The sequence below is a fragment of the Glycine max genome, chromosome 19 (assembly GCF_000004515.6).
Source record: "Glycine max cultivar Williams 82 chromosome 19, Glycine_max_v4.0, whole genome shotgun sequence".
Classification (NCBI taxonomy): domain Eukaryota; kingdom Viridiplantae; phylum Streptophyta; class Magnoliopsida; order Fabales; family Fabaceae; genus Glycine; species Glycine max.
This window is the reverse complement of record NC_038255.2, coordinates 3,891,631-3,917,488: the sequence shown is the minus strand read 5'-3', so window position 1 is coordinate 3,917,488 and position 25,858 is coordinate 3,891,631. Positions and strand designations below refer to the sequence as shown.

The following is a 25,858-nucleotide window of genomic DNA, read 5'->3' as shown; positions in this document are numbered from 1 at the left end:
TTAATGTCTCTGTTTGTCCATCAGTTTGAGGGTGGAAGGGTGTGGATTTAAGCAATTTAACTTCATGTTGTTGCATTAACTCAGACCAAAAAGCACTCATAAAGATGTTATCCCTATCAGAAATGATCTCGGATGGCCAACCATGTAATCTTACAATGGTGTCCATAAATACTTGTCCTATTTTAGCTGCTCCAAAAGGGTGAGCTAATGGTATAAAATGAGCATACTTTGTGTATCTATCACAAACCACAAAGATAATTGTCATTCCATTAGATTAAGGGAGCCTCATAATAAAATCCATTGAAATGGACTTCCAGGCTCTATCTGGGATATATAATGGCTAAAGCAATTCAGTAGGCATTTGTAACAATGGTTTATTTTTCTGGCAGATATGGCATTACAACACCCACTTCCTGACCTCCCTCTATAATCCCTTCCAATAAAATTACTCTTTAATCCTCCTAAATGTTAGATAGTCCACTGAATGTCCTCCAGTTACAGTGTTGTGGTAGTGATGTAGGATCCTTTCTTTCATTTGCAGATATGCTTTGATTACCACTTTTCCTTTTCTTCTAATAAATGTGCCATCAAATGTGTATTGATTGTAAGAACCCTGATTTATCCTGATTTTGTCCACTATCTTCTGTAATTTTGTATCAGTTTTTCATGAATCTGTAGCCTTCATCAGTAACTGAGATGTGACTTGGAAGATTGCTGCTATGCTTCCTTGTTTTTGCCCTGACAATGCATCAGCTACCACATTTTCTTTTCTTTTTTTATACTCAATACTAAAATCCAATCCCATGAGTTTCTCTAATCCCCAATTTTGCATCAAGGTTGTTGGAGGTTGCTCAAGAAGGTGCTTTAATGCTTTTTGGTCAGTCTTGATTATGAAGTGTTGTCCAAGGAAGTAGTGTTGCCATTTTTTCACAGCAAATAATATAGCATAGAATTCTTTCTCATAGGCTGAGAGTAATTGATACTTTGGGCCCATGGCTTTGCTAATGTAGGCTATTGGGTGGCCTTTTTGAAGAAGTACAACACCAATACCTACTCCTGAAGCATCTGTTTTGACTGTGAAAGGTTGACCAAATTCTAGTAAAGCTAATACCGGAGCAGATGTCAAGGCCTTTTTCAATTTAACAAGTGTTGATTCAGTGTCTTCTGTCCATCTGAACTCAATGTCTTTCTGCAACAATTGTGTAAGTGGATGAGCAAGCTTGCCATAGTTCTGAATAAATCTTCTATAGTAGCCTGAGAGACCTAAAAATCCTCTTAATTCTTTGGCTGTCTCAGGTCTTGGCCACTGTTGGATTGCCTTAATTTTATCTGGATCTGGATGCACACCTTTGGCAAAAATCAAATGTCCTAAGTAATTGATTTTGGTCGTTCCAAAGCTGCATTTTTTGTAGTTGAGTGCCAAGTTGTGTTCTCGTAATATTTGTAGTGTAGTGTGTAGGTAGTGAATGCGTTTTGACCATGTCTTGGTATAGACCAAGATGTCATCAAAGAAAACCAAAATGAACTTCCTAAGGTGCTCCCTGAAAATATCATTCATCAGGTTTTGAAATGTGGATGGTGCATTACTGAGTCCAAAAGGTAACACAACCCACTCATAGTGCCCACTATGGGTTCTAAAGGCAGTTTTATGAATGTCCTCTCTACCATTCTGACTTGGTTGTATCCACTTTGTTAGTCCAGTATAGTAAAGTAACTCGCACCATTTAATTCATCCAATAGATCTTCTATTAAAGGCATAAGGAACTTGTTCTTTACTGTCAAAGCATTTAGTTTTCTTAAATTAGTGCAACATCTCCATGAGCCATCTTTCTTTTTAAACAAAACTAATGGCGATGCATAGTAGCTTCCACTTTCTTTGATAAACCCAGTGTTGAGTAAAGCCTTAACTTGTCTTTCTATTTCCTCCTTTTGAGCATGTGGATACCTGTATGGTTTCAAAAAGAATGGTTTATCACTAACCAAGGAGATTTTGTGATCGTATTGTCTTTTGGGGGGCAATGTTGTGGGCTCCTTGAATAACTGCTAGTATGTCTCTAACAAAGGATGCAGTTTAGATTCCTATTCTTGAGTCAACTTGTGATCCTTCACCGATATCTCCTTATAGCAAACTGGTCCTTGTAGTGCTACTAACATGGCCTGGCAATGAGCTAGTTTTAATTTACCTTCCAATTCCATGATGTTCTCTGAAATTTGTTCACCTTGTAAGTGGACCAGTTTTCCTTGATGTTGAAACTGCATTGTCAGCTGAGCACAATTCCAGTTGATGTCACATAGTGTCTTGAACCACTGCATACCCAGAATCACCCCAAAAATACTGCTAGGCTAAACTAAAAAATCAGCTTGAAAAATATGATCACCAAACCGCCATTCTACCAGAGTACAACTTATAGTAATAACCATTTGTTTATTAGATGCAACCATAGCTGGAAAAAATTTTATGCTTTGAGACTTAAGTTCGAGTGATTTTACCCACTTGGCACTAATGAAGTTATGTGTACTTCCAGTGTCCATTAAAAAAGGCATTGGTTGTTTCTTAATTAAGCCTGTCATCTGTAGGGTCTTCCCCCCAACTACACCTTGTAATGCATTAAGGGATATATGAACATCTGCATCCCAAATTAAATCCAGACTTTGTTCTACTAATTCAGTTTCTTGCTCTCGTTCATATTCAAATGTAAATTCAGCAGTCATATTATCTTGTGCACTGAAAATAGCAGTTAGTTTACCCCATACTTTACATAGTTGCTTATGATCCCTATCCCATTTTTCACCACAAAATCTACATAGTCCCTTTACAATTCGTTCACTAATTTGCTTCCTAGAGCTGAGATTTGTGGATGATACCTTAGAATCTGTTGGAAGTGTTGAAAATGTAGGATTTTGAGATTGACTTTGTTGTAAGGTGGTGATTGGATAACTTTTAGTGTGTGAAGATGTAGAAGACCAAGATCTTGTATATTTGACTTAAGATTCGAAACTTATGGATTTTGCTAGTGAGAATTTCTTTGCCATTCCTTGAAGGACCTCCTCTTGTAATCTTGCAATTCGTATAGCTTCTTGAATTGTCTTTGGCCTATGAACCCTTACTGATTTCTCAAGCTTAGGGGTTAAAACAAAAAGAAAGAAACTTAATGCTAAGTCTTCTGTAATTAATACTCGAGCTAACAATGTGTCAAAGTTTTCCAGGTAATCGATCAAAGGGCCATCTTGCTTCAATCTTGAAATTTCTGCTATTGGATCATCGAATGCACCCGTGTTGAATCTGCTTCCAGCATCGTGAATGATTTGTTGCCAAGAATTCCCTATGTTATTATTGTTCTGCATGTAATGCCTTTGCTATGCAAAGGCTTTATCATCCATCGATAGTAATAACAAACAACTTCTTTGTTCTTCAGGGGTACCCTCCAATTCAAAAAATTGTTCTACTTTTGCTTTCCAATCTCGAAAGTTGGAGCCATCAAAGGGCAGAAATGGAATTTGTGCTCTATCATGTATTGAAAGAACCGTTTCCGGCATTTCATTGTGATGACCTTCGTCTTTCGTGATTTTCTTGTTGGCGTTCATCGCTGCGATTGCTGATGTGAGGCTTTCGATCGATATCTGCACTATTTCCAACATTTTCTGTATTGATTCTTGATGATTAGAGAGATTCTTTTCATAGAATTCCATGCAATTCTCGAGTTCCTTCGTGGTCACCATCGTCATTGAGCTAATCTGATACCAATTATAGCAATTGGGAATAGAATTACCCAATTGAACCCTCACTCACTCTCTACCCTCAAAGTACAAGAGGAACAATTCAGAACTTTATTCATAAATGAATAAAAATGTACATAAGAGTGTTGATTTATACCCTCTTAATCCAGATTTTCCTCTAATTACTACTACTCCTATTTTAAGCAACCTATCCCTTACTTTTTTATTTTGTTTTTGACAGCTAATAACTAATTATCTTCTTAAAATAATATGACAACTAACTTGTTAATCAAGCCTCTAATTTCACTTATTACAGAATACTTAATCTAAAATTTGGTATGTATGGTCATTGAGATAATATTACATTACTCAATGCTTAGATTTTTTAATTGATATATCCTATATTAGTGGAGTAAGTATTGAAGATTTACTACTGAACTAAGTGCATTTCTTCCCTACACACACAGAGTCCATTGTCCAAGTACTACAATTTTTAGAATTTGAAGTGTCCCCATGTTAGTGTTAGTGCTTTACAGTTGCAAACTAATATGTTTAACTGTCAATTATATATGCTTCATGGATATGGAAGTAAAAAGTCATAGAACATACAAACAATTGAAATCATTAGTCATCTTCAGTTTCATTCATGTCCTTCACTATACCTGTAAACCCAAAATGTTTTGAAATATTCATGGAGCATTAAATGACTTTATCCTAAAAAAAATATAGTGAAAAGATAGTAATTGTTCAATTCAATTCTAAAATGTTGAAAGGTATTCTTAGTTTCTATAATTTGGTGGTTAGTGCTCAACGACTCATTTGTCAATTAGAAATAAACAACATCTTACTAGTTTGACCATATGCAAAGCAAGTTGCTTTTGTTTGTTGGAAAATCAAAGGAATAATCAACTCCACGGTCTCAACATACACCTAGAGCAAACAAAAAAGTAATTAATCTATTGAAACTAATGAATAATTAGTCAACATGGTCACAAGAGCTACAACTAACTAAATACTCACTTCATCATTTCAAGCATCTTCATTCAACACAACATAAAAACAAACTCATGTTTCTCAATATTCTATTAAGTCAACCTACAGACACAAGTAAAGTGGAGATAAATTCAGAAAAGGCACAAACCTAGACAGTGTAGCATGAATGTTTCAATTGTAAATTTGTAATATGAGTGTATCAACATTAATTAATTGGAAAAATATTGACCTTAGTAAATTGTCTCTTTGATAGTAATTGTAAGGTCTAGTCAGTGCAATTTGAATTGTTTACACATAGATCATAGAATGAGAAAGAGAAATTTTGAAGGGGAATTATAATTTTGCACATAATCTGGTTTATACCTCTTTGTTGCAATAGCATTCCATAAAAGATGTTGGACAAAAAAGTGGAATTTAGAATGAGCAATTTTTGCTCCCTTTTATTTCATCAGAGCACATGCCTTATTGTCCCACTCACTCCTTTCAAAAGTTAAATAACTCACTACTCTCATTGGTCTCCTCTCTTTGATGCAAGCCACCTAACCCAGATCTCTCAGCTGCATTTCCGATCAACCCATCATAGCACTCCAATAAAAAAATTTGTCAACCCACAATTTGTGGTACATCAATTGCATGACCCATAAGCACATAAGAACCTGTAACAAGTGCAGCCTTAGAGGGAAATGAAGAAGGAAAAGGTGGGACCAAAGCAAGAAGACACATGGAAAATGAGGAAGGAGAGAGGCGTAGCATGAGGGCCAGAATAACTAACTCTAGGCTGGCTGATTTTGTGTGGTCCCAAAAGTAGTTTAAGAAGAAAAATGCGAGAGAGAGGGGGGCAGTTATTATGTGATATCATTTCCTTCCTCTTTGGGGTTCTAGTTACTTTCTCTGTTATTCCTTTCTACAATTTCTGTCATTGTACTTCTGCAATTGGCATTTTAATCAATACAACTCCTGTTTCCATTTCCTTTTCTTGTCCTTTTCTTGTTGCTTGTGGTATCACTGTTACATTTGGTGATTTCATTCGAACATGCCAGATAATACACGTCTTAAGGAGCTTTCTGTGAACATGTCCAAGCTGCTCGAGATATTAGAAGCCGATAGGCAAGAGAATAAAGCTCGATCCGAAACTCTAGAGGCTACAATGGACACATTGCTGAAATCGAACAACAACTCTGGTGCGAATTTGCACATGAACGTTGCGGGAAACAACTCCATTGGAGGTTCGCCATCTCCTCCACCATTTCAGGTGCACAATGTGAAACTTAACTTTCCTCGTTTCGACAGATCTGAAGTTCTTCAATGGATTTTCAAGGCTGAGCAATTTTTTGACTACTATAACACTCCGGATACTCAACGTCTTACCATTGCTGCAATTCACATGGAAAAAGAGGTAGTTCCCTGGTTCCAAATGACTAATCAATCTACTCCATTTCAGTCATGGATTGATTTTACTCGTGCTTTAGAACTGGAATTTGGTCCATCTCCATATGAATGTACTAGATCTCAGTTATTCAAATTGTCACAAATAGGATTCGTTCACGATTATCACACTCAGTTCACTGCTCTTGCAAACTGCGTACAAGGTGTTACTAGTGAAGCTTTGATTGATTGCTTTGTGGGAGGACTTAAACCTGATATTCAACGTGATGTAATAGCCCAATCACCAACTACACTACTACGTTGTGTATCTCTAGCCAAGCTATTTGAGGAGAAATACTTACCCAAGCACAAGCCATTTCAAAGTCCCTACTAGAACCGTAACCAAAACACAACCCAAAACACAAACATAAACACAAGCCTACCTTCTTCTCAGTCAATCAAATCCACAAGCCTACCACCCTTACTTCCAAGCCCCAACATGAATTACAATTCCAATTTTCCAAAACCAAGAAATGTCAGAAGAATATCACCAACTGAAATGCATATTCAAAGGGAGAAAGGGCTATGCTATACATGTGATGAGAAGTTCACTTATTCTCATAGGTGTCTTAATCGGCAATACCTATTGTTGCAAATGGATGAGGATGAAAATGTTGAAGTGCAACCGGACCCACCTCCTAGAATTGAGGAAGCCATGGGAAATTTGAATTTAGACCATCACCTATCTTATAATGCCCTTAAAGGTTCCTCGAGCCTAGGAACTATGAAGTTTAGTGGTACAATTAATGGCATGGTGGTTCAGATATTACTTGATAGTGGTAGTTCAGACAACTTTTTGCAACCTAGGATTGCTAATTGTCTGAAGCTTCCAATTGAACATGCTTCCAATTTCCAAGTCCTTGTGGGAAATGGAAACTCATTAGTTGTTGAAGGTTTGGTGAAGCAACTAGAAGTCATGGTTCAAGGTCATTCTCTCAAATTACCTGTGTAACTCCTACCAATTACTGGTGCTGATTTGGTACTTGGAGCGACATGGCTTGCTACATTGGGTCCTTATGTTTCCGATTATAGCCAGCTTACCTTGAAGTTCTACAAGGACAATCAGTTTGTCACATTACGTGGTGATCACCCTAAATTATCGGGCCTTGTTCAATTTAACCAGCTGAGGAGAATGCATCATACACATGCTATAGCTGAAGTTTTTACCTTGCAGTATAAGCAACAAGATGTGCCTCAGGATAAATGGCTTGAATTACCTAAAGATATGGAACCCGATTTGGTGATGTTGTTGCATAATTATAGAAGTATCTTTGTTGTGCCTACTGAATTACCTCCTTTAAGAACTCAGAAACATGCCATTCCATTGGTAAAGGATGCCAACCAGTAAAGGTGAGACCTTATAGATATCCCCACAGTCAAAAACAACAAATTGAAACTATGGTACAGGAAATGCTTACTGCAGGCATCATCACACCCAACACTAGTCCATTTTCTTCACCCATCATTTTGGTAAAGAAAAAGGATGGAACGTGGCGGTGTTTTGTACCAACTATAGAGCCTTGAATGCAATAACATTTAAGGACAGCTTCCCAATCCCAACTGTTGATGAACTCATTGATGAGTTATATGGCTTTAATTATTTTTCCAAACTTGACCTGAGGTCAGGTTATCACTAAATTCTCGTGGCTGCTGAGGATAGACACAAAATTGCTTTTAGAACATATCAAGGGCACTATGAATGATTAGTCATGCCATTTGGGCTTACCAACATCCCTGTTACCTTCCAAAGCCTCGTGAATGATGTTTTCAAAGACTTCTTCAGAAAATTTGTCCTGGTTTTCTTTGATGATATATTAGTATACAGTTCTACCTAGAAAGAGCATCTTTTACATTTGGAACTAGTCCTTCAATTGCTGCAGAAGCACCAATTATATGCCAAACTATCCAAATGTTCATTTGGGTTGCCAAAAGTGGATTACCTGGGACATACTGTTTCAGGCCAAGGTGTGTCAATGGATAAAGACAAAGTACAGGCAGTTTTGGATTGGCCAACACCTATTAACATTAAACAATTAAGAGGCTTTCTCGGGCTCACTAGATATTACAGAAAATTTATCAAATCTTATGTGGTAATTACAACACCTTTGACTAATTTGCTTATGAAAGATAAATTCCTGTGGGGAGTAGATGCAGATGAAGCTTTCAAAAAGCTCAAAAATGTTATCACACAAGCACCAGTTTTAGCCTTACCAAACTTTTCAATGCCTTTTACCTTGGAAACAAATGCATATGGAATAGGTGTAGGTGCTGTACTAAGTCAAATGCAACACCTCATTGCTTACTTTTCAAAAAAGTTGAATGTTAGAATGCAAAAACAATCAACTTATGCAAGGGAATTCTTTTCTATTACTAAAGCAATAGCAAAATTCAGGCATTATCTGCTTGGTCACAAATTTGTCATCAAGACGGATCAAAAGAGCCTTAAGTCACTCACTGATCAAGTTGTTCACACACCTGAGCAGCAAAATTGATTGCATAAGTTGATTGGTTATGATTTCACCATTGAGTATAAGTCAGGAAAAGAGAATGTAGTTGCTGATTCTCTTTCTAGATCTTTTATGATGGCTATATCTCAACCTAAGTTACAGCTGATTCCAGAATTAAGGGAAGCCCTTGCACAGGACAAACAATTGAATCTAATTATGCAGCTTTGTTTGCAGAACAAGCCTCCAAATCTGAGTTATTCAGTTTATGATAAGTTGTTGTATTGGAAAGGTCATCCAGTGTTACCACGAGGCCATGAAGTTGTAAAGAAAATTTTGTATGAGTTTCACAGTACATTTTTACTAGAACATTCCAAAGAATTGCTTATCAGTTTTATTGGCATGGTATGCAGCAAGACATCAAGGAGTTTGTTCAGAGTTGTCTCATTTGTCAATAGGCTAAACATGATACAACATTACCATCAGGCTTGCTTGAACCACTACCAATTCCAGACCAAATATGGGAAGATGTAGCTATGGATTTCATCACTGGCCTTCCTTCTTCTAATGGACATATGGTCATTATGGTAGTCATTGATAGACTTTCCAAGTATGCTCATTTGGCTAGTTTGAAGTCTGACTTTAATAGCAAATAAGTTGCTGAGTTATTCATGAAAACTATAGTAAAGCTGCATGGATTTCCAAGGACAATTGTCTCTGATCGAGATAAGGTTAAACCAAATAGTAAATAAGTTGCGTACAAACTATCCTGAAAATAGATTTCCCTGATTCAAAGAAGGAAAATGATTCTGGAAATAAAATCATGAATAATCGGATCTCCACTCTAGAAATCAGGTTAAACCAAATAGAAAAAACGGTAGATTTTCTTTACGAAAATTTCCAAAAAGAAAGAGATCCAAAATGTACTGAAGAACATACTAGTGGGCTTATGGCATTACAAAACAAAGATTGCATTCCCATAATTTGTAACAAAGAAAAAAATAAAAGCCTACACATTTTAGTCAAAATAAATTTTCCAAAAATAAATAAATTTAACCAAACTGAAATAATTTTGCAAGCCTTGGTAGATACTGGTTGTTCTTTCACTTCTATATGCCAAAGTGTTGTACCCAAGCACAATTGTTTCAAAAGCAACATAATAACCAAAACTAGAACAATGTCTGGAGACATAATAACAAACGATACAGAAACACGAAATTTCACTATCCAATTATCCACAAATTGTGATTTTTGGTAGTAAAATTTTTATAAATAAAGCAGATGTGGTAGACTTACGACCTGCTAAGGAGAAAATGATTTTAGGACTTGATTTTATTATACATAATAATAGATCAATTACTATTACAAAAGATTACCTATTAATTTCTACAAACTCACAAATGTCACCTATAATAGATGAGATCACATCAAAGTTACGAACACAGCGTGGTGATGCCTCCACTAATCCCACCAAGAATAAACAATGTCTTTGTGATACACCCGGTAGTTGTAAAATAAAAGAATAAAAAAATCATGGCAATATAAACACTATAAAAACATACGACACATCCCATGATTTGGTACCATCATCCCATGATTCTTATTATGAAAGTATTTTGGAAAGCATAAAAACTGAAACAGAGCTACAATATGAGTTATCTATAGCAGAATCTGATTACAAAGTTGTCAAAATTATCAAAATTATAACCTTTGACAATATACAACAAATTATAGATGGATTGAATAAAACTAGCATAATAGGAGAAGACCCTACAAAATATTGGGAAAAAGACCCAGTTATATGCAAATTAGAAATCATAAACCCATACCTGATAATTAAAACTAAAGATATTCAGTATGGGAATTTCGAACAAGAAGAATGTAAGAATCACATAAAAACCCTATTAAATCTCAAAGTTATAGCACCCAGTACTAGTCCTCATAGAAGCCCTGCTTTTATTGTTAATAAACACTCAGAACAAAAAAGAGGAAAGACTAGAATGGTCTATAATTACAAAAGGCTCAACGATAACACTAACATAGATGGATATATTATCCCCTCAAAAGATGTGTTGATAAATAGGATACAGAAAGCTAAATGGTTTTCAAAATTTGATTTAAAATCAGGATTTCACCAAGTAAAAATGCATCCTGATTCAATTAAATGGACTGCTTTTTCTTGTTCAGAAGGATTATTTGAATGGAAAGTAATGTTGTTTGGACTGAAAAATGTGCCACAAATTTTTCAACGAAAAATGGATAATATTTTTGGAAATTATAAAGAATTTACTTGTACGTATATAGATGACATACTTGTTTTTTCAAAAACCAAAGAAGAACATTATTTGCATCTCAAACAAGTTCTTCATTTATTTGAAAAATTTGGGTTAATTATTTCAAAATCAAAAATGGAAATTTGCAAAACCCATATTTCCTTTTTAGGTACGGAAATAGGAAACGGAAAAATAAGACTACAACCCCATATATCCCAAAAAATCCTTAGTTTCCCAGACAAAATGGAAGACATAAAAATCCTAAGAACTTTTCTAGGCCTTCTTAATTATGCAAGAAATTTCATCAAAGACCTAGGAAAATATACAACCCCTCTTTATAACAAAACATCTTTGACTGGACAAAGAAAATTCAATACTGAGGATATAAAGTTAGTTCAAAAGATTAAAGAAATGATTAATAACTTGTCATATCTGTCTTTACCATTAGATTCTGACTATCTAGTTATAGGATGTGATGGTTGTGAACAAGGATGGAGAGCCATCCTAAAGAAAAAGAAAAATAAATATGAAAAAAATTCATGATGAAGAAATTTGCAGGTATGCCTTGGGAAAATATCATACAAAACCTCAGGTATACTCAACATCTACAGACTATGAAGTAAATGTTGTAATAAATGATTTAGAAGGATTCAAACTCTTCTTGATTAATAAAAGCGAAATCACCATAAAAACAGATTGTGAAGCAATAGTAGCTTATGGTAGTCAACAAATAAAAAACCCCACAAAAGATGGCTTTTATTCCAAGAATATGTGTATCATAATGGAATAAAAATAAATTTTGAACACATAAAAGGAGTAAAAAATGTTGCTGCTGATATTCTCTCTCGTTTTGCAGGAATACAACAAAATGAAACCTTGTAAGGTTTCCTACCAAAACATAAAGCAGAAAATGAAGTTCGGTAATCAAGAATTGCCGGTACTTACAAATGAGTTTCACTATCCCGGTAGAGAAGCTGTTAATGATAAATTCAATTGTCTCATTGATAATATTTGGAATATTCCAAAAAATACAAATAATAATGAGCAGTTTGTTTGTTCAGTAAAAAAGGGCATCATCTGTGCTCTATACAATTTCTGCATTGCAGATAACCAAGGAGTTCCTTTTCTTACAAAAGCCTCTCCTTCTGGAAAAGGCTATACAGCTTTTGTCCTGTTATCAGGACCGCATAAAGGTGTTTATACCAATTTCAAAGACCTTTGCCTCGCAAAGGAGGGTATTCAAAGCCCAATCTATAAAGGTTTCTATTCAAGGGAAGAAGCAGAAAAAGCCCTTGAATTAAATACCACCGACATTAACAAAATAAAAAGGGCTATCGAACCAGAAAACCCGACCATAATCATAAACGCTGGCCAGACCAAAACCAGCCAAAAAACCTACAAAGAGACAGTTAGCCCAAATGTCCCAGGCTCAATAAATGACCTAAACTTAGATAATTTTAAGAAAATACAAAGTTTATTATTTAAGGTACACAATAACCAAACTCAAATTCCGGGACTATACATAGGTGTACATGCTTATTTTAACCAAAAATTTGTATGTATCAATAAAACCCCATACTGCCAAGACAAAACTAATTGTCCGTGCAAGATAAAATTCCTCTTTAGAAAAGCCAGACTGGACATGGACATGGACCTGTTTAAGTCCTTCGGATATGAAGACTTAGCAATTTCTGCAAAAAGTCTATTGGACTATGGGTGTTTGGAATCAATCCTGATTCCTCCATCTGATAGATTCGAGGAATTTAATCCCTCAATCAATGAAGCCATAAACTTAATCCAGGCAGAAATGATGGACTACATTGCCATTAAGATAACTACCTGCCCGAGCAATTTCAGTGATCAGAATTATCCTTGCCATGTTATGAAACTCTTACCCGAGGATCATAGAGATTATCCCTGCCTATTCAATGATGAATATGAAAGCTGGGATGTACAAGGCAATACACAATACCAATATAGCCTTATGAGGGCACAAATCCAGGGCTATCAATGGTTCTTCTCAGAAGAGGACAAACGTGAGTTTGATCTGATAAAAGAAACTCATGACACAAAACTTTTCCTACCCTTATACAATGGAAAAATTTTCATTCCTTTTCCTGTGGACCACATCAACAAATTAGTTTAGTTCTTCCAGAAAGAGAAAAAAGACAAGGAGATTTATGAAGCCAGCGGATGCCATGGACAACAAACTCCTCCTTTCCCTTCTACTAATCTCTCAATGGAAGACTCATCTGACATTTTTTGTTCTGGAAATATCCAAGATGAAGAAGATGTTACAATTACAAAGACAAGCAAGAGTTAAAGACCAATGTATCCTGCCTAAAGAAAAGCTAAAATCCAAGGTAGGAATCTTTACTATTGCATAGATTAGACATTGAGCTTATCTGTAATAAATGTATTTGTAAAGGACAGCCCTGTGACAGAGTAAAGGAACAGTGATTTTACTGTTCTCGACTGAAGGGGTTTTGTCTTGTTGTGTAAACTTTCTCTATATAAAGGGTGTTGAGGTTCAGTTGAAGACACACGCTGAACAATATCATACCCAATATTAAGAGAGAGTTTTACTTAGAAAGAGAAGCTTGTAATAGTTGTCTATGCAATAATATCAAGTTCTTTTCTACATCTTTCCCCCTCTACCCCAAAAGTTTTCACCGATAAACTATAAGTACTAATCTCACTATGTCTGACTAATTCTTGTGAAGGCACCCTCAAGGGGCCTTAGTTATCTCTATTTGGAAAATGCGAATATGATTTAGAACCCAGCTGCTTGTAAACAGTAATGTTTATTTTTCTTTTCTCCTTTACTTGTTTTTCGAAAACCTGGGATTGGTAAGCCTGCAAAGGTGTGCCCTTGATAACTGTTTTTGAAAAACTATGAAAGTCCTTTTTAGTTAGGCTGGTGCTTTGAGGAAAATAAGATCTACATAAGACCCAAAAGAAAGTTTGGGCAGTTCGCGATCTTCAGTACTCAGCTTAATACCCAGAAAATTGATAAGGACGTTGTTTTTTTTTTTTTAAAAAAAAAAAAAGTTACGGGTTCATCATATTTTATATTTTTCCAAATAAGATAACTTATAGTGTCCACTTGAGGATTGCCCTCGATCCATCTAATTTGATCCTTTCTTTCCGCATATCGCTTACTCTCAACTGTTATTACTCTTAACTTTGAAATATAATATAAATCTAACTAGGAGGCTTTGCCACCTTTACTAATCTATATTATATTTTTGTACTTCCCACTAGCTTTATTTTACTTTTTTTGCTTTTATTATTTTCTACCTTTATTATGCTTTATTTACTTTTATAGTTACTTTTGTTTACTTTACTTTTATTTTTTAGGTTTCTGGTACCTCTTTTGGTATCAGAGCCTCACATTAGCTCTGGATAGATATCGTGATAATAACAATAATAATAACAACTCCAACAACAAAGTTTCGATAAAATCTTTTGAAGATTTATCTGAATCATTAGACAACATAACAAAAACTCAAAATTTGTTGTTTAATAAAATCCAAACATTAGAAAATAAAATTAACAATATTCTAAATATCATAAAAACTAAGGACCAACAAATTCGTTTGTCTACAACCGAACTAGATAAAATTACTACACAACTTTCCAAACTTGATTTAGGAAAGACACCAAGCCAGACCTCAACAAAATTTGTTTTGGAAAAACCTAGAAAATGAGGACTATTCCATTTACAGGAACCTCACAAACAGTCTCAGGACACAATCCTGTTGCAGAATCCATAAATCAATCTCCTGGAATCTTAGATAGATTCTTTAGAAGAACAAATTCTCGAACCAGACAACTTGAACAAATAGTGGATATAGAATCCAATGTTGATATCGGATCAAATTCTAGGATAGACTCTCTTAATCCTAGACAATTATATAACTTAAATTGGATGGCTTCAGATAGAACTAGCCTATACAGATACAGAAGGATTGATGATTTTCATCTTCCTGACGGAAGACATGAGATTATCAGACTAATCTCTGATCAAACAGGACGACAACTCCTAAATACAAACAGAAGATATGTACACTTAGGACTAATCGCCATATGTGTTATGTCTCTAACAAGATCTTTTGTAGGTGATAAAGCCTTCGTAGTACTCTTTGATCAACAAAGCATTTTTTTACTGAATTCTGTTTGTAAATCATACAAAAAAGTCCAAGTTTAATAGCATTTCTACATGAAGAATCTAGATTAATGTCTATTTGCACTAATATAAGTTTCAACATTCGAATTCGGATGTTTGGTGATACATTTAAAAAAAAAATATTTTTCAAAGTGTATTTGTAATACCCAAAATAATGTTACCATCATAGTTGTCTATGCGGAAACTAAAATTTATGGAATACATAACATGAATAAAACCTAAAACAAAATTCTTAGCACTTATCTAGCTTACAAAACCTAAACAAAACACATATGCTATAATACATGTTCCCATCAATTGGGAGATAGATATATGCCTTCCTTCAAGCAAAAGCTCCATGTGCAACGCTGCACTCATCTAGCGTCCATCTGTTTAACCAGTAAAAAAAATGAAAACTAAAAGGGATGAGACATAATATCTCAGTAAGTGCCCCACGAACTCTTGGCTAACTCTCTAATTCTAGCGATCCTTTTATTAACTATCATCGTTTTTCCTTTCTCTTTACTTAAGCATTCTAATCTCACAATCATTATCCCATCTCACAAGCATTCTAATCTCACTTCAGTGCTACCTAGAATAGAAATGTTTATAACCTTTCACTTTCTAAACTATCAAATTAGAGCTCACATCACTTCTCTATCACATATGACATCTTTTTACAAGCTAATTAGATATATCCATAAGTTAGACTCATTCATACATGTAACATAAACAAATTCCAATCAAGGAAAAAGGAAATAAAGCTAAACTTTATAAACTTAAAAAATAAGGCATATAATGGCTAGAAATTAACAACAAAGCTCAATTTATACAAAGTCATCTCATGCAAGTACATTAATACATACTAGAAATCCATAGTATCATAGTTCAATCATCAAACACCACCATGTGACATCAAACACCAACTATCGAAGTCCTCATCATCATCCAATCATCAAAATTCATTATACATCTGACTTAGGCAACATCATCAACAATTAGACCCCCCTTCAATAAAATTTTCTAGTTTTGTCCCATTTGTTTGGTGAAATTTCACTACTAATAGTAGTTAGTTAACATATATAAGGTAATAAGGAAAAAAATATTAGGAAGCATTTGTTTCACAGAATCATATGACTATGAATGCCATTTTTGGGTATATCTAAAAACATGTATGGTTACATTTTCACATTTCTAGGATTACTTTTTAAAATTCAAAATAATTTAAATAAAAAAGTAAAAAAGGAAGTTACATGTATATTAGAGAATAACTTCTCATATTCTTATGGGAATATCGCATTTCCATCCCTCTTCGTGGGAATAAAAACATGGAAAAGCATAATAATAAAAAAAAGAAGTTATGACATTTCTAGGAATCAACAATATTCAAAAATAATTTTTAAAACTTATAAAAAAAACATGGGAATGTTACATTCCCAAAAATAGACTTAATTTTAATTTGTTAAACAAATGCATTCTTAAGGAGGTAAACTTAATAATACACCTTTTTTAGCAAACTCTTTCAAACACCGAACAATACTTTATTATTAATTAAAATATAATATAATTTCTAATAAATTTCAACTAATAATAAAGAATGAATTTAAAATAATTTTTTAAAGAACATATTGTTAACATATTTCTCATGATTACATCTTATCTTAGACTATACTAGAAAAAAATACTAAAATTGTAGGTGCTTTACAATTTCAATCCTCACAGACACACTACTCGTGAATTTTTTTTTCCTAATATATTCCATGTCACAACTTAAATATTCTTCTATATAATTTTTTTCAAGTATATGACTTACCCTTCATAAATAAATAAAAAAGTATATCACTTACTAGAGGTTCATAAAAGGGAAAACAAATTTAAATTTAGGTTATCTCTCAAGCTATATAATAAATTATGAAGAGAATATGGAAAAATCTCTCAAAAAATAAATGTATGAAATACCAACAAGCGTTGGCACACTAAGCCATACACACCCCCACGATTTAAGTAAAGAGGAGAAGAGAAAGTTAGAGAGAGAAAAAAGAAAAGAAGGAATCAGGTTAGAGAAAAGGAGGAGAAAAAGTAAGAAGAGGAAGAAGAAAGGGCTACGGTGCCAAGACCCAATGCCCAAAAATCATTTCCACGTGTTACCAGAGGTGAGTGCTTCCTCCATTGTCCATCTCTTCCTTAAATTTGTTGTTTTCTTTTTTCTCCCTTTGAATCCTAAGCTTGGAGGTAAAGAAATTTTGAGGATTATGTAAGATTGATGAGGTTTTTGTGTAAATTAATTGGATAGAAAGCATAGAGGATCAATATTGATGTGTTTATTGTGAGTTTGGAAGGTTGGTTAGCTATTAATGAGACCAAAACCTAGGATTTTCAAATATAGTTTTGTGCAGAACTTTTAGTTCAAGCTACACTTTCTACCTCCAGAAAATTTCAATAGAATAAAGCACTACATTAATTTTAGTTGTAGCCACGATTTTTAGCCCGAATTAAATTTCAATAGAATTGGGACTACCTGATTTTAGATGAAGCTAAAATGTTTGGCTAAAGCTAAATTCCAAAGGAATTGAAACTGCAAAAATTTAGCTGAAACTAAATTTTCAGATGAAGTTAAATTTTCTAGCTTAATCTAAATTAATAAAAAAAAATAATCTTGAATGTTTCCTAAAGAGTTCCCTAACCAATTCCGAGTGTAATTATAATTGGTTTATAAGTTAAATCGAAGAAGTAAAGTTGGATTTCTATTAAAGTTATGGAATTCATCATTCATGAGGATTTTGGTGTTGTAATTGTAAGGATTCATGGTGTTGAATATCTTACTATAATGTAGAATTGCTAGATGGGTTCATAAAGGTGAAGAATAATGAATTAATGATAAGATGAATATCAAAGTGGATACTAGATATTATGAATCTTATAAATGTTGAAATATATTGATTAGTCTATGACTATTTCTTCTACCATTGAGAACATTATATTGTGTTGTTGTTGGTTGTGTTGAAATGTATTTGGACCCTTAAGTTGGATCATGGGAGCTGTCGGGTACAGAGGTGTCATATCTAAGACCACAGGGGATTTCGAATATGTTTGTCGTTGGTATACGATAGGTGCATAGTTGGTGTACAAAAATATACCATTTATGCACAATTGGTGCATAGTGCATATGAGTAAGCACGTAAGTTGAGGATGTTAGGTGGACTCTTAACCTAATGTCAGAGGATTTCATGGTGGCTAACGGGAATGAACCTATAAAATAGACAAGTGGGTGAATTCCTATAAATGTATGGTCTTGCAAACCTACAAAGATAAGTCATTGTTCACACATATATTTTTTTATAAAACTACACTTCTTTCATATGCAGGAACAAAACAACGTTCACCCCACTCACCCCCATAACTGTTAGTTGCTATTCATGAGTTATTATTGTATTGAAAATTTGAAAGAAAATAGCAGCGTGTCTCCAATTTATGGTTCTTTTTTAGGAAATTGTATATATTTTCTTTCTTGTGTGAATTTTGAGAATAGAAACTCCATTTTTGGACCTAATGTTGAATTCAACTCAGTTTGTAGGCCAAAGAAGAGAAGGTGCAAAAAGCTGCTGATGAACTCGCTTAGCGAGGCAGATTGGCTAAGCGAGTCTCATTCGCTTAGCGAGGCAGCCAGCTCGCTTAGCGGATGGGAAACCCTAGAAGAGGATAAGTCAGAGATCCACGCCCTCGACACGTGATCAGCCCGCCCAGCGAGGATGTCGTCTCTTCTCGCGTTCAGCGCGCCCAAGCTCGCTTAGCAAAAGCTGAGCGAGCCTTCGTGTGCTAAGAAGTCCAAGAGACTTTAAAACACTGAGATTAACAGAAAATGAAAGGTCACCACCACCACAACGACAATCTAGCAAGCATTTGCTACATGAAAAACAAGGAGAAATAGGGAAGAGAAGTTGGAGAAGACATTCTCCCTCATCTTTTTCCATTTTATTTCACCAAAAACATTTTCTTTCTTGTTTGTATGAAGCTTTGCTTGTAATGGAAGGCTAGAACTTCTTTGTTGGGGAGTAACTACTAAAAACTCTTGATGTAATGTTCTAACTATCTATTTAATGTTATTTTCTGGTGTTCTTTGTTTCTATCGATATTTATTTTACATGTTTATGGCTTGATCACTCATTTGTGTGTTTAGTTAGGCTTTTTAGTGTTGGAAAATGTTTTAAAACCTTAGAACTTGATAGAGCAAGCTAGAAATCTGTATGTCTAAGGATAGAATGCAGTAATCTAGTATATTTTACACCGTATGCTTAGTGTCACTCTTTTAGAACAAGTTTGTTGAGAAATCAAGAACAAAAGCTAAGAGAGTTAGGCTCATTCATGTGAGGAATCATGGTCTGGATATTTTCTCGATGTAAAAACACTAGGATAACGTTAAATAGAGAAAAACTCTTGTATACAGCAAGAGAAATTTCAGTAGGAAACTCCCCAATGCTTTTATCTTGATATTTGTGGCATTTTACAGCTTTGAGTATTTTACTTTTGTCTAAGTAGTTGCAGAAAACTTATTTTACCACTCAATATTTACTTCATTTCAAAGTTAAAAAGTGTTTACATATTGAATATACATAGTCTAGGTGAAACAAATTCCCATGTGGATACGATACTCGATCTTATCATTTTATATACTACTTGTGCAAATCGGTACACTTGCCGACTATGAACAATAACTCACACCATATTTATTACTACACTGGTGAATTATTTTTATTCAAACATCTCCTTTCCTTTATGATTTTTTTATCTTCATTTTTCATTTTAAATACCGTGATAGATCACATAAAATTTGTGTTTATTTTTTTATATTTATATTATTTATATTTTGGTTTTTTTTTTACAATTTATTACTAGTATATAATTATATACTCCCACTTCTAAATTTCAATGTTATCGCCCCCCTCTTACTATATATTGCACCCCTGTAGTGTTATCTTTACAAAAAAAAAATCATTAATATCGGGAAACTTTATTTTATTATATCTAATACAAAAAATTCAATATGTAATAAGTTTTAACTATTAAAAATATTTATACATAAATATGAAGCTGACAGAGTAATGTTATTAAATATTGTATTCTTTTTCTTTTACTTTAGTTTTGAGTAATTAAAATTTTTTTTTTTAAATAAGTTAATTTGTGTTTGGGTGTTTTTATTTAAAATCAAGTTAGGAGTAAAACTTTGTATATATTTTTTAATTTAATGTAAAAGGTACACAAAGTTTCTTCGACTTAATCATTTCTAGATCCAAAATTATTTCTAAAATTTTCTCCAACTTGAAACAAAAAACGTAAAAATTTAAACTAAAATTAATTTTAGATTCAAAATCCAATTTATCTAATTTCTTTTATTGTTCGTAGCATTTGTTAAATTTTTGCCCCCTCAATAAAATTTTCTGCTTTGTCCCTATTCGTATGGCAACCCAAGAGACTCCTAGAATGGTCAGCCGCTCATAGAGTGTGACTATGTTAGGAGATAGGACACATGGGAGATCATTCATATTGTGTAGAAAACTCCATGAAGTAGTGTCTATGAACAATAAAAAAAATTAGAAAATTTTGATTTTAAGTCTAGAATTAATTTTAGATAAATTTTTACATTTTAATTTCAAGTTGGAGAAAATTTTAGAAATGCTTTTGGATCTAGAAATGATTGCGTTGAAGAAACTTTGCGTACTTTTACATTAGATAAAAAAAATTATATTGAGTTTTACTCCTAACTTGATTTTAAATTAAAACACCCAAACACGAAGTAACTTGTTTTTAGAAGAAAAAAAAGTAATTTTAATTACTAAAAACTGAAGTAAAAGAAAAAGAAGAAAAAAGGAATACAATATTTAATATTATTACTCAGTTAACCTCATATTTAAGTATAAATATTTTTAATAGTTACTCCTTTGTTTCTTATTAAGTGTCCCATTTTTGAAATTTTATGTTCCTTCTTATATGTCATTTTCATATTTCAAGGCAATATTGATTTTTTTCTCTCACTTGTACCCTTGTATCCTTTAATTATTTTATATATTTTCATAAAATTAGATAGTAAATAATTGAAAAAATTCAAGGTTGTATTTATTACCTATTCACCAAAAGAATGTGAATTGTTACATTGAGAGAAGTTTCAATACTTTGTATCTGCTCATAAAATGTTTTGTTTTCCCAATGAGAGAACTTGTTAGTGTTTCATTGCTTCTTTATGGTGAATGTACATTCAAGAGATAATTAGGGTTACTTAAACAAAGACGGTCCTTCAGCAAATCCGTCTTTGTTTAAGTTTCCTGTAATTACAAAAATATCATGGTCCACCATTCTAAGACGGTTACGTGTGACCGTCTTAGAAATCGCGATGTAAAAAATAAAAAACTTTGCCCCTAATTACAAAAATACCACCATCATACATTCTAAATCGGTTATTAATATCCGTCTTAGAAAGTGTGTCGTAAAATTAAGTTTTTTTAGTAGTGTGTTCATCTTTGTTTAAAAGGAAAAGTTGCATATGAAATTAAACTACGTACAGATAAAAAAGAATGGAAAAAGATACTTGTAATAATATTTGTTTGGAAGAAAGAGTAGAAGATTCCTTTGGAAGCATGCAAGTAGAAAGGGTTGGAGATTCATATGACAACATACAAGAAAGAGAATTGAAGACTCTTTACCTTATGTTTGGATGGAGAAATTAAACTAGGTAAAGTATTTCAACTGGAATATTAAAATGTCTTCCTATAATGTAATCTATTTGGATATGATATTTTAAAAGTAATTGAAATGTTATTATTTTTGTAAAGCATTTAATATACTAACTTGACATAATTTCAAATTCTCAGCAAAAATAAAGGAATTCAAATTTCTCACTCTAGACAAACTATAGGCTCAAGCTCACTCTCCATAGCTCTCTCTCCCTCTCAGCACACCTTGGCGTTATGAGCTATCACTTGCTCTACAATCATGACCACCTCCATTGACAAGTAGGTTTTTCTTTCTATTTATCACAATCTTTTCTTCCACTCACTGATAGGTTTTCCTCTCTCTCTCTCTCTCTCTCTCTCTCTCTCTCTCTCTTTCTCTCTCTCTCTCTCTCTCTCTCTCTCATCTCTATTTATTTCTTTTCATCAATTTATGTTCCTTTGATTTTGATTTCATTTTTGTAGCTACAATGTTCGCTTGATTTTATTGATTTATGTTTCATTTTCTATTTCTTTTATTTTGTTTCAATGATTTTGATATGTTGGTGGGTGTGGAATTGGATGGATTTGGAGTTGAGATAGGTTGTGAGCACCATATTAATAATTTAACAAAATTTAATATATATATATATATATATATATATATATATATATATATATATATATATATATATATATATTAAATTTTGTTATAGTAAAAAAAATTTAATGCACAAATAAGTAATTTAACATATTAAAAATTTAAAAAAAAAATAAAACTTTAAGAAAAAATTATTAATATGTTAAAAAACATATTAATAATTTTGATATGTTGGTGGGTGTGGAATTGGATGGATTTGGAGTTGAGATAGGTTGTGAGCACCATATTAATAATTTAACAAAATTTAATATATATTAAATTTTGTAATACTAAATATTTTTTATTTATAAAAAATATACAGATTAAATAATTCGTATAATTTATATCAAAATTAATTATCACAAAATTTATTATTTAAATTTACATGCGCATTAAATATACATTAGAAATTTTAGTCTTACGTATAACAACATTATTTATTTTATAATGTAATTGATTCATTAATTCAATTGGTTAGAAAAAAACTTCAAAAAAAAAAAAAAGAAACTTCTTACGATGAAGTTCATCCGTACCTAGCAACACCCCCTTAAGGTTGGATCGGTGCCGGCGGGCTGTTCGGTAGATTTGAAAAGAGAAAATTAAAGGTGGATTAATAAATTTTGGAAGGGTTAATTAATATAGTATTGGATTATTCTCTTGCAAGAAGGTGTTGCTAGAGACCACCATGGGAAGTTCTTGTTTGGTTTTTAAATTGGTCTTGGAATAGCATATGTGATTTCTGCTGAACTTTGGGCCATTTTTCATGGCTTGAAGTTGTCTTTGGATAAAGGATGGAAGCATATCACGGTGGAGTCTGACTCAGCTGAAGCGATGAAGTTGATCTCAAATTCAGGTTTGGTGGATTATACGCATGCCTCAATAGTCTTGGATATATATCAGAAGATTTGCTTGCTTGCCTGTGGCCTTCTCTATTAGGCATGTTCTTAGGAGTCAAAATAATGTTGCAGATTCCCATCCTAAAGATGCCTTGCGGCTTGGGAAGTATCTTGTTATTTTGGAAGAGCCTTCTGCCCTTCTCTTTCTATTGCTGCTTGTTTAGCTTCTGATGTAGCAGGCCTTTTGCATGTATTCTAGTTGGGATATGCTAGGTGCACCCAGCATTATTGCTGGTGCACCCAGCAATTTATTGGAAGGTCAAGTTTGCCCTTCATTAAAAAATTTTAAAAGACTCCCTCTTTTCTCCCGGATTCACTTTCTGCTTTTGCTTTTGTTTCTTTTCTTTCCTCTTCCGGGAGCATTCTCTTCCACCGCAAGCCACCGCGAGCCCAGCTGCTGCTTCTTTCGCCTGGACGCCATTGCCGTTCGAGGTAAGTTTCGTTAACCTTCCATTTGGTTTTATTATGCACTGTGTAGTTGTAGCATTAGGCTAGGTTAAAAGAACCTTAGGTTAGCAGAACCATAGGGTAGAAGACGAGAGCAGGAGGTGCCGGAAAAAATGGGGAAAGGGGGCTGACGGCGAGACTTCCGGAAGACCCGTTAGGGGTTCTTCCGGAACTTCCGGAAGAACATTTTCCAGAAACTTTCCGGAAGAAGTGTTCTTCCGGAAGAAACCAAACGTTTTCCGGAAGAACCCTGCTTCCGGAAACTTTCCGGAAGAAGGTTTCTTCCGGAAACGTTTTGGATTTCCGGAAAAAGTGTTCTTCCGGAATTATTCCGGAAGAACACTTCTTCCGGAAAGTTGTTTTTTTTTCTTTTTTTTTTAAATGAAAAATGATTTTTGTTTTTTTTTAAATGAATTATTATATTTCTGTTGATTATTTTGTTTTATAGATTTTATGAAAAATGAGGTTTGGATTTTTGATGTCATGTTTTTTTTTTATAATTTACATTGTGTATTTTTATTAAATATTAATTTGTAAATTTTTTTTTATAAAAGTGGTTGTGTTTGTTTTTGTTTATTGTTGATTTTTTTAAATTAGTGTTTTTTCTTTAAAAATGAAGTTGTCTATTTTTATAATTAAAGTTGTGTGTTTTGGAAGTTTTATAAAAATACTATTTTTTTTAAATTAATTAGTTTTTTTATTATAAATGAAGTATTTTATTTTCTAAAAAAATTGTGGATGTTTACTAAATAATTTTTTTTACATTAGTTGTTTAATTTTTTTAAAAAAATTAAGTTGTGGATGTTTAGTAATGAATTATTTTTATATTAGTTGTGTTTTTTTTTATAAATGAAGTTGTTTAATTTTTTTAAAAAAAATTAACTTGTGGATGTTTACTAAGTAATTTAGTTGTGTTTTTTTAAGTAATAAAGTTTCTTATTTTTTTTTTAAAATTAAGAGTTGGATGTTTACTAATTAATTTTTTTTACATTAGTTGTGTTTTTTTTATAAATGATGTTGTTTAATTTTTTTTTTAAAATTAAGTTGTGGATGTTTAGTAATGAATTATTTTTATATTGGTTGTGTTTTTTTTATAAATGAAGTTGTTTATTTTTTTAAAAAAAATTAACTTGTGGATGTTTACTAAATAATTTAGTTGTGTTTTTTTTAATGAAGTTGTTTAATTTTGTTTTTAAAATTAAGTTGTGGATGTTTATTAATAAATTTTTTTTACATTAGGAGTGTTTTTTTTATAAATGAAGTTTAATTTTTTTAAAAAAAATATGTTGTGTATGTTTTAAAATAATTTGATTTAAGTTAGTCTTATTTGTTTATAAATAAAGTTGTTTTTTTATAAAGAAAATTGTGTATATTTTGACCGAAAAAAATACGTGTTCGACATGATTTGCAGATCATGGCCAGAACACGAGGTTTAGGTCGTGCGATAGGTAGAGTTGTAGGCAGAGATAGACCTGCTGATGAGGATGTTGCTGATGTTCCTGAGAGGCGTAGGCCTACTGCCTCAGCCCGTAGGCTACGCGTTCATCAGATGACTGCGGAGGGACGTGATATGGCTGAAGACGTCGCTGACATGACTGATGATGTCCCTGAGCAGCCTACGGAGGCACCTGAGATGCGTGTGGACGCACAGGGTGCTGATAGTGGTGAGGGGTCAGATGGTGATGATGCTGCAGAGGGATTCCCTGGTGGTCCACGAGACCCGTCAGTGCTCACATCATTTGCCGAGCATGTTGCACACGCCGTGTGGAGTGGACAGGTATTTTAATTTGTTAATTATTTGTCATTGTTTATTTATTTGTTTATGATAAATTTTTTTTAATAATTGTATAATTTGTACTTCAAATCAGGAACGTCCTGATTTGAAGTTAGTGTCACATGGGAGGAAGGTGGCACTGATTGGGAGGCCAGTGCCTGAGATTGAAGGCCTGGTGGCTGCCACAGGATTAAGTCCACTGATAGATTGTTCAGTTATTACTGGCGATCCTAGACTTATATCCGCATTTGTGGAGAGGTGGCACAGTGAGACTAGCACCTTCCACCTTCCTGTAGGAGAGCTGACGATCACATTGGATGATGTGTCGTCCATCCTACATTTGCCCATCACTGGCGCCTTGCACAGTTTCCACGCTCTTT

The 25,858-nt window shown here is 33.4% G+C and overlaps 1 protein-coding gene and 1 long non-coding RNA gene across 2 annotated transcripts; both read left to right on the top strand.

Annotated features, from left to right (window-relative positions):
* The first annotated feature begins 6,574 nt into the window (after window positions 1–6,574).
* Window positions 6,575–8,627, top strand: LOC106797272 (uncharacterized). The gene is made up of 3 exons (XM_014771531.1): window positions 6,575–7,083; window positions 7,168–7,462; window positions 8,016–8,627. The coding sequence occupies exons 1-3, from the start codon at window positions 6,575–6,577 to the stop codon at window positions 8,625–8,627; spliced, it is 1,416 nt and encodes a 471-aa protein (XP_014627017.1).
* Window positions 8,628–16,986: 8,359 nt separating this feature from the next.
* LOC102662502 (uncharacterized) lies at window positions 16,987–19,136 on the top strand. The gene is made up of 2 exons (XR_419743.4): window positions 16,987–17,173; window positions 18,588–19,136. It is a non-coding gene; the product is annotated as an uncharacterized lncRNA (long non-coding RNA).
* The last annotated feature ends 6,722 nt before the right edge of the window (window positions 19,137–25,858 follow it).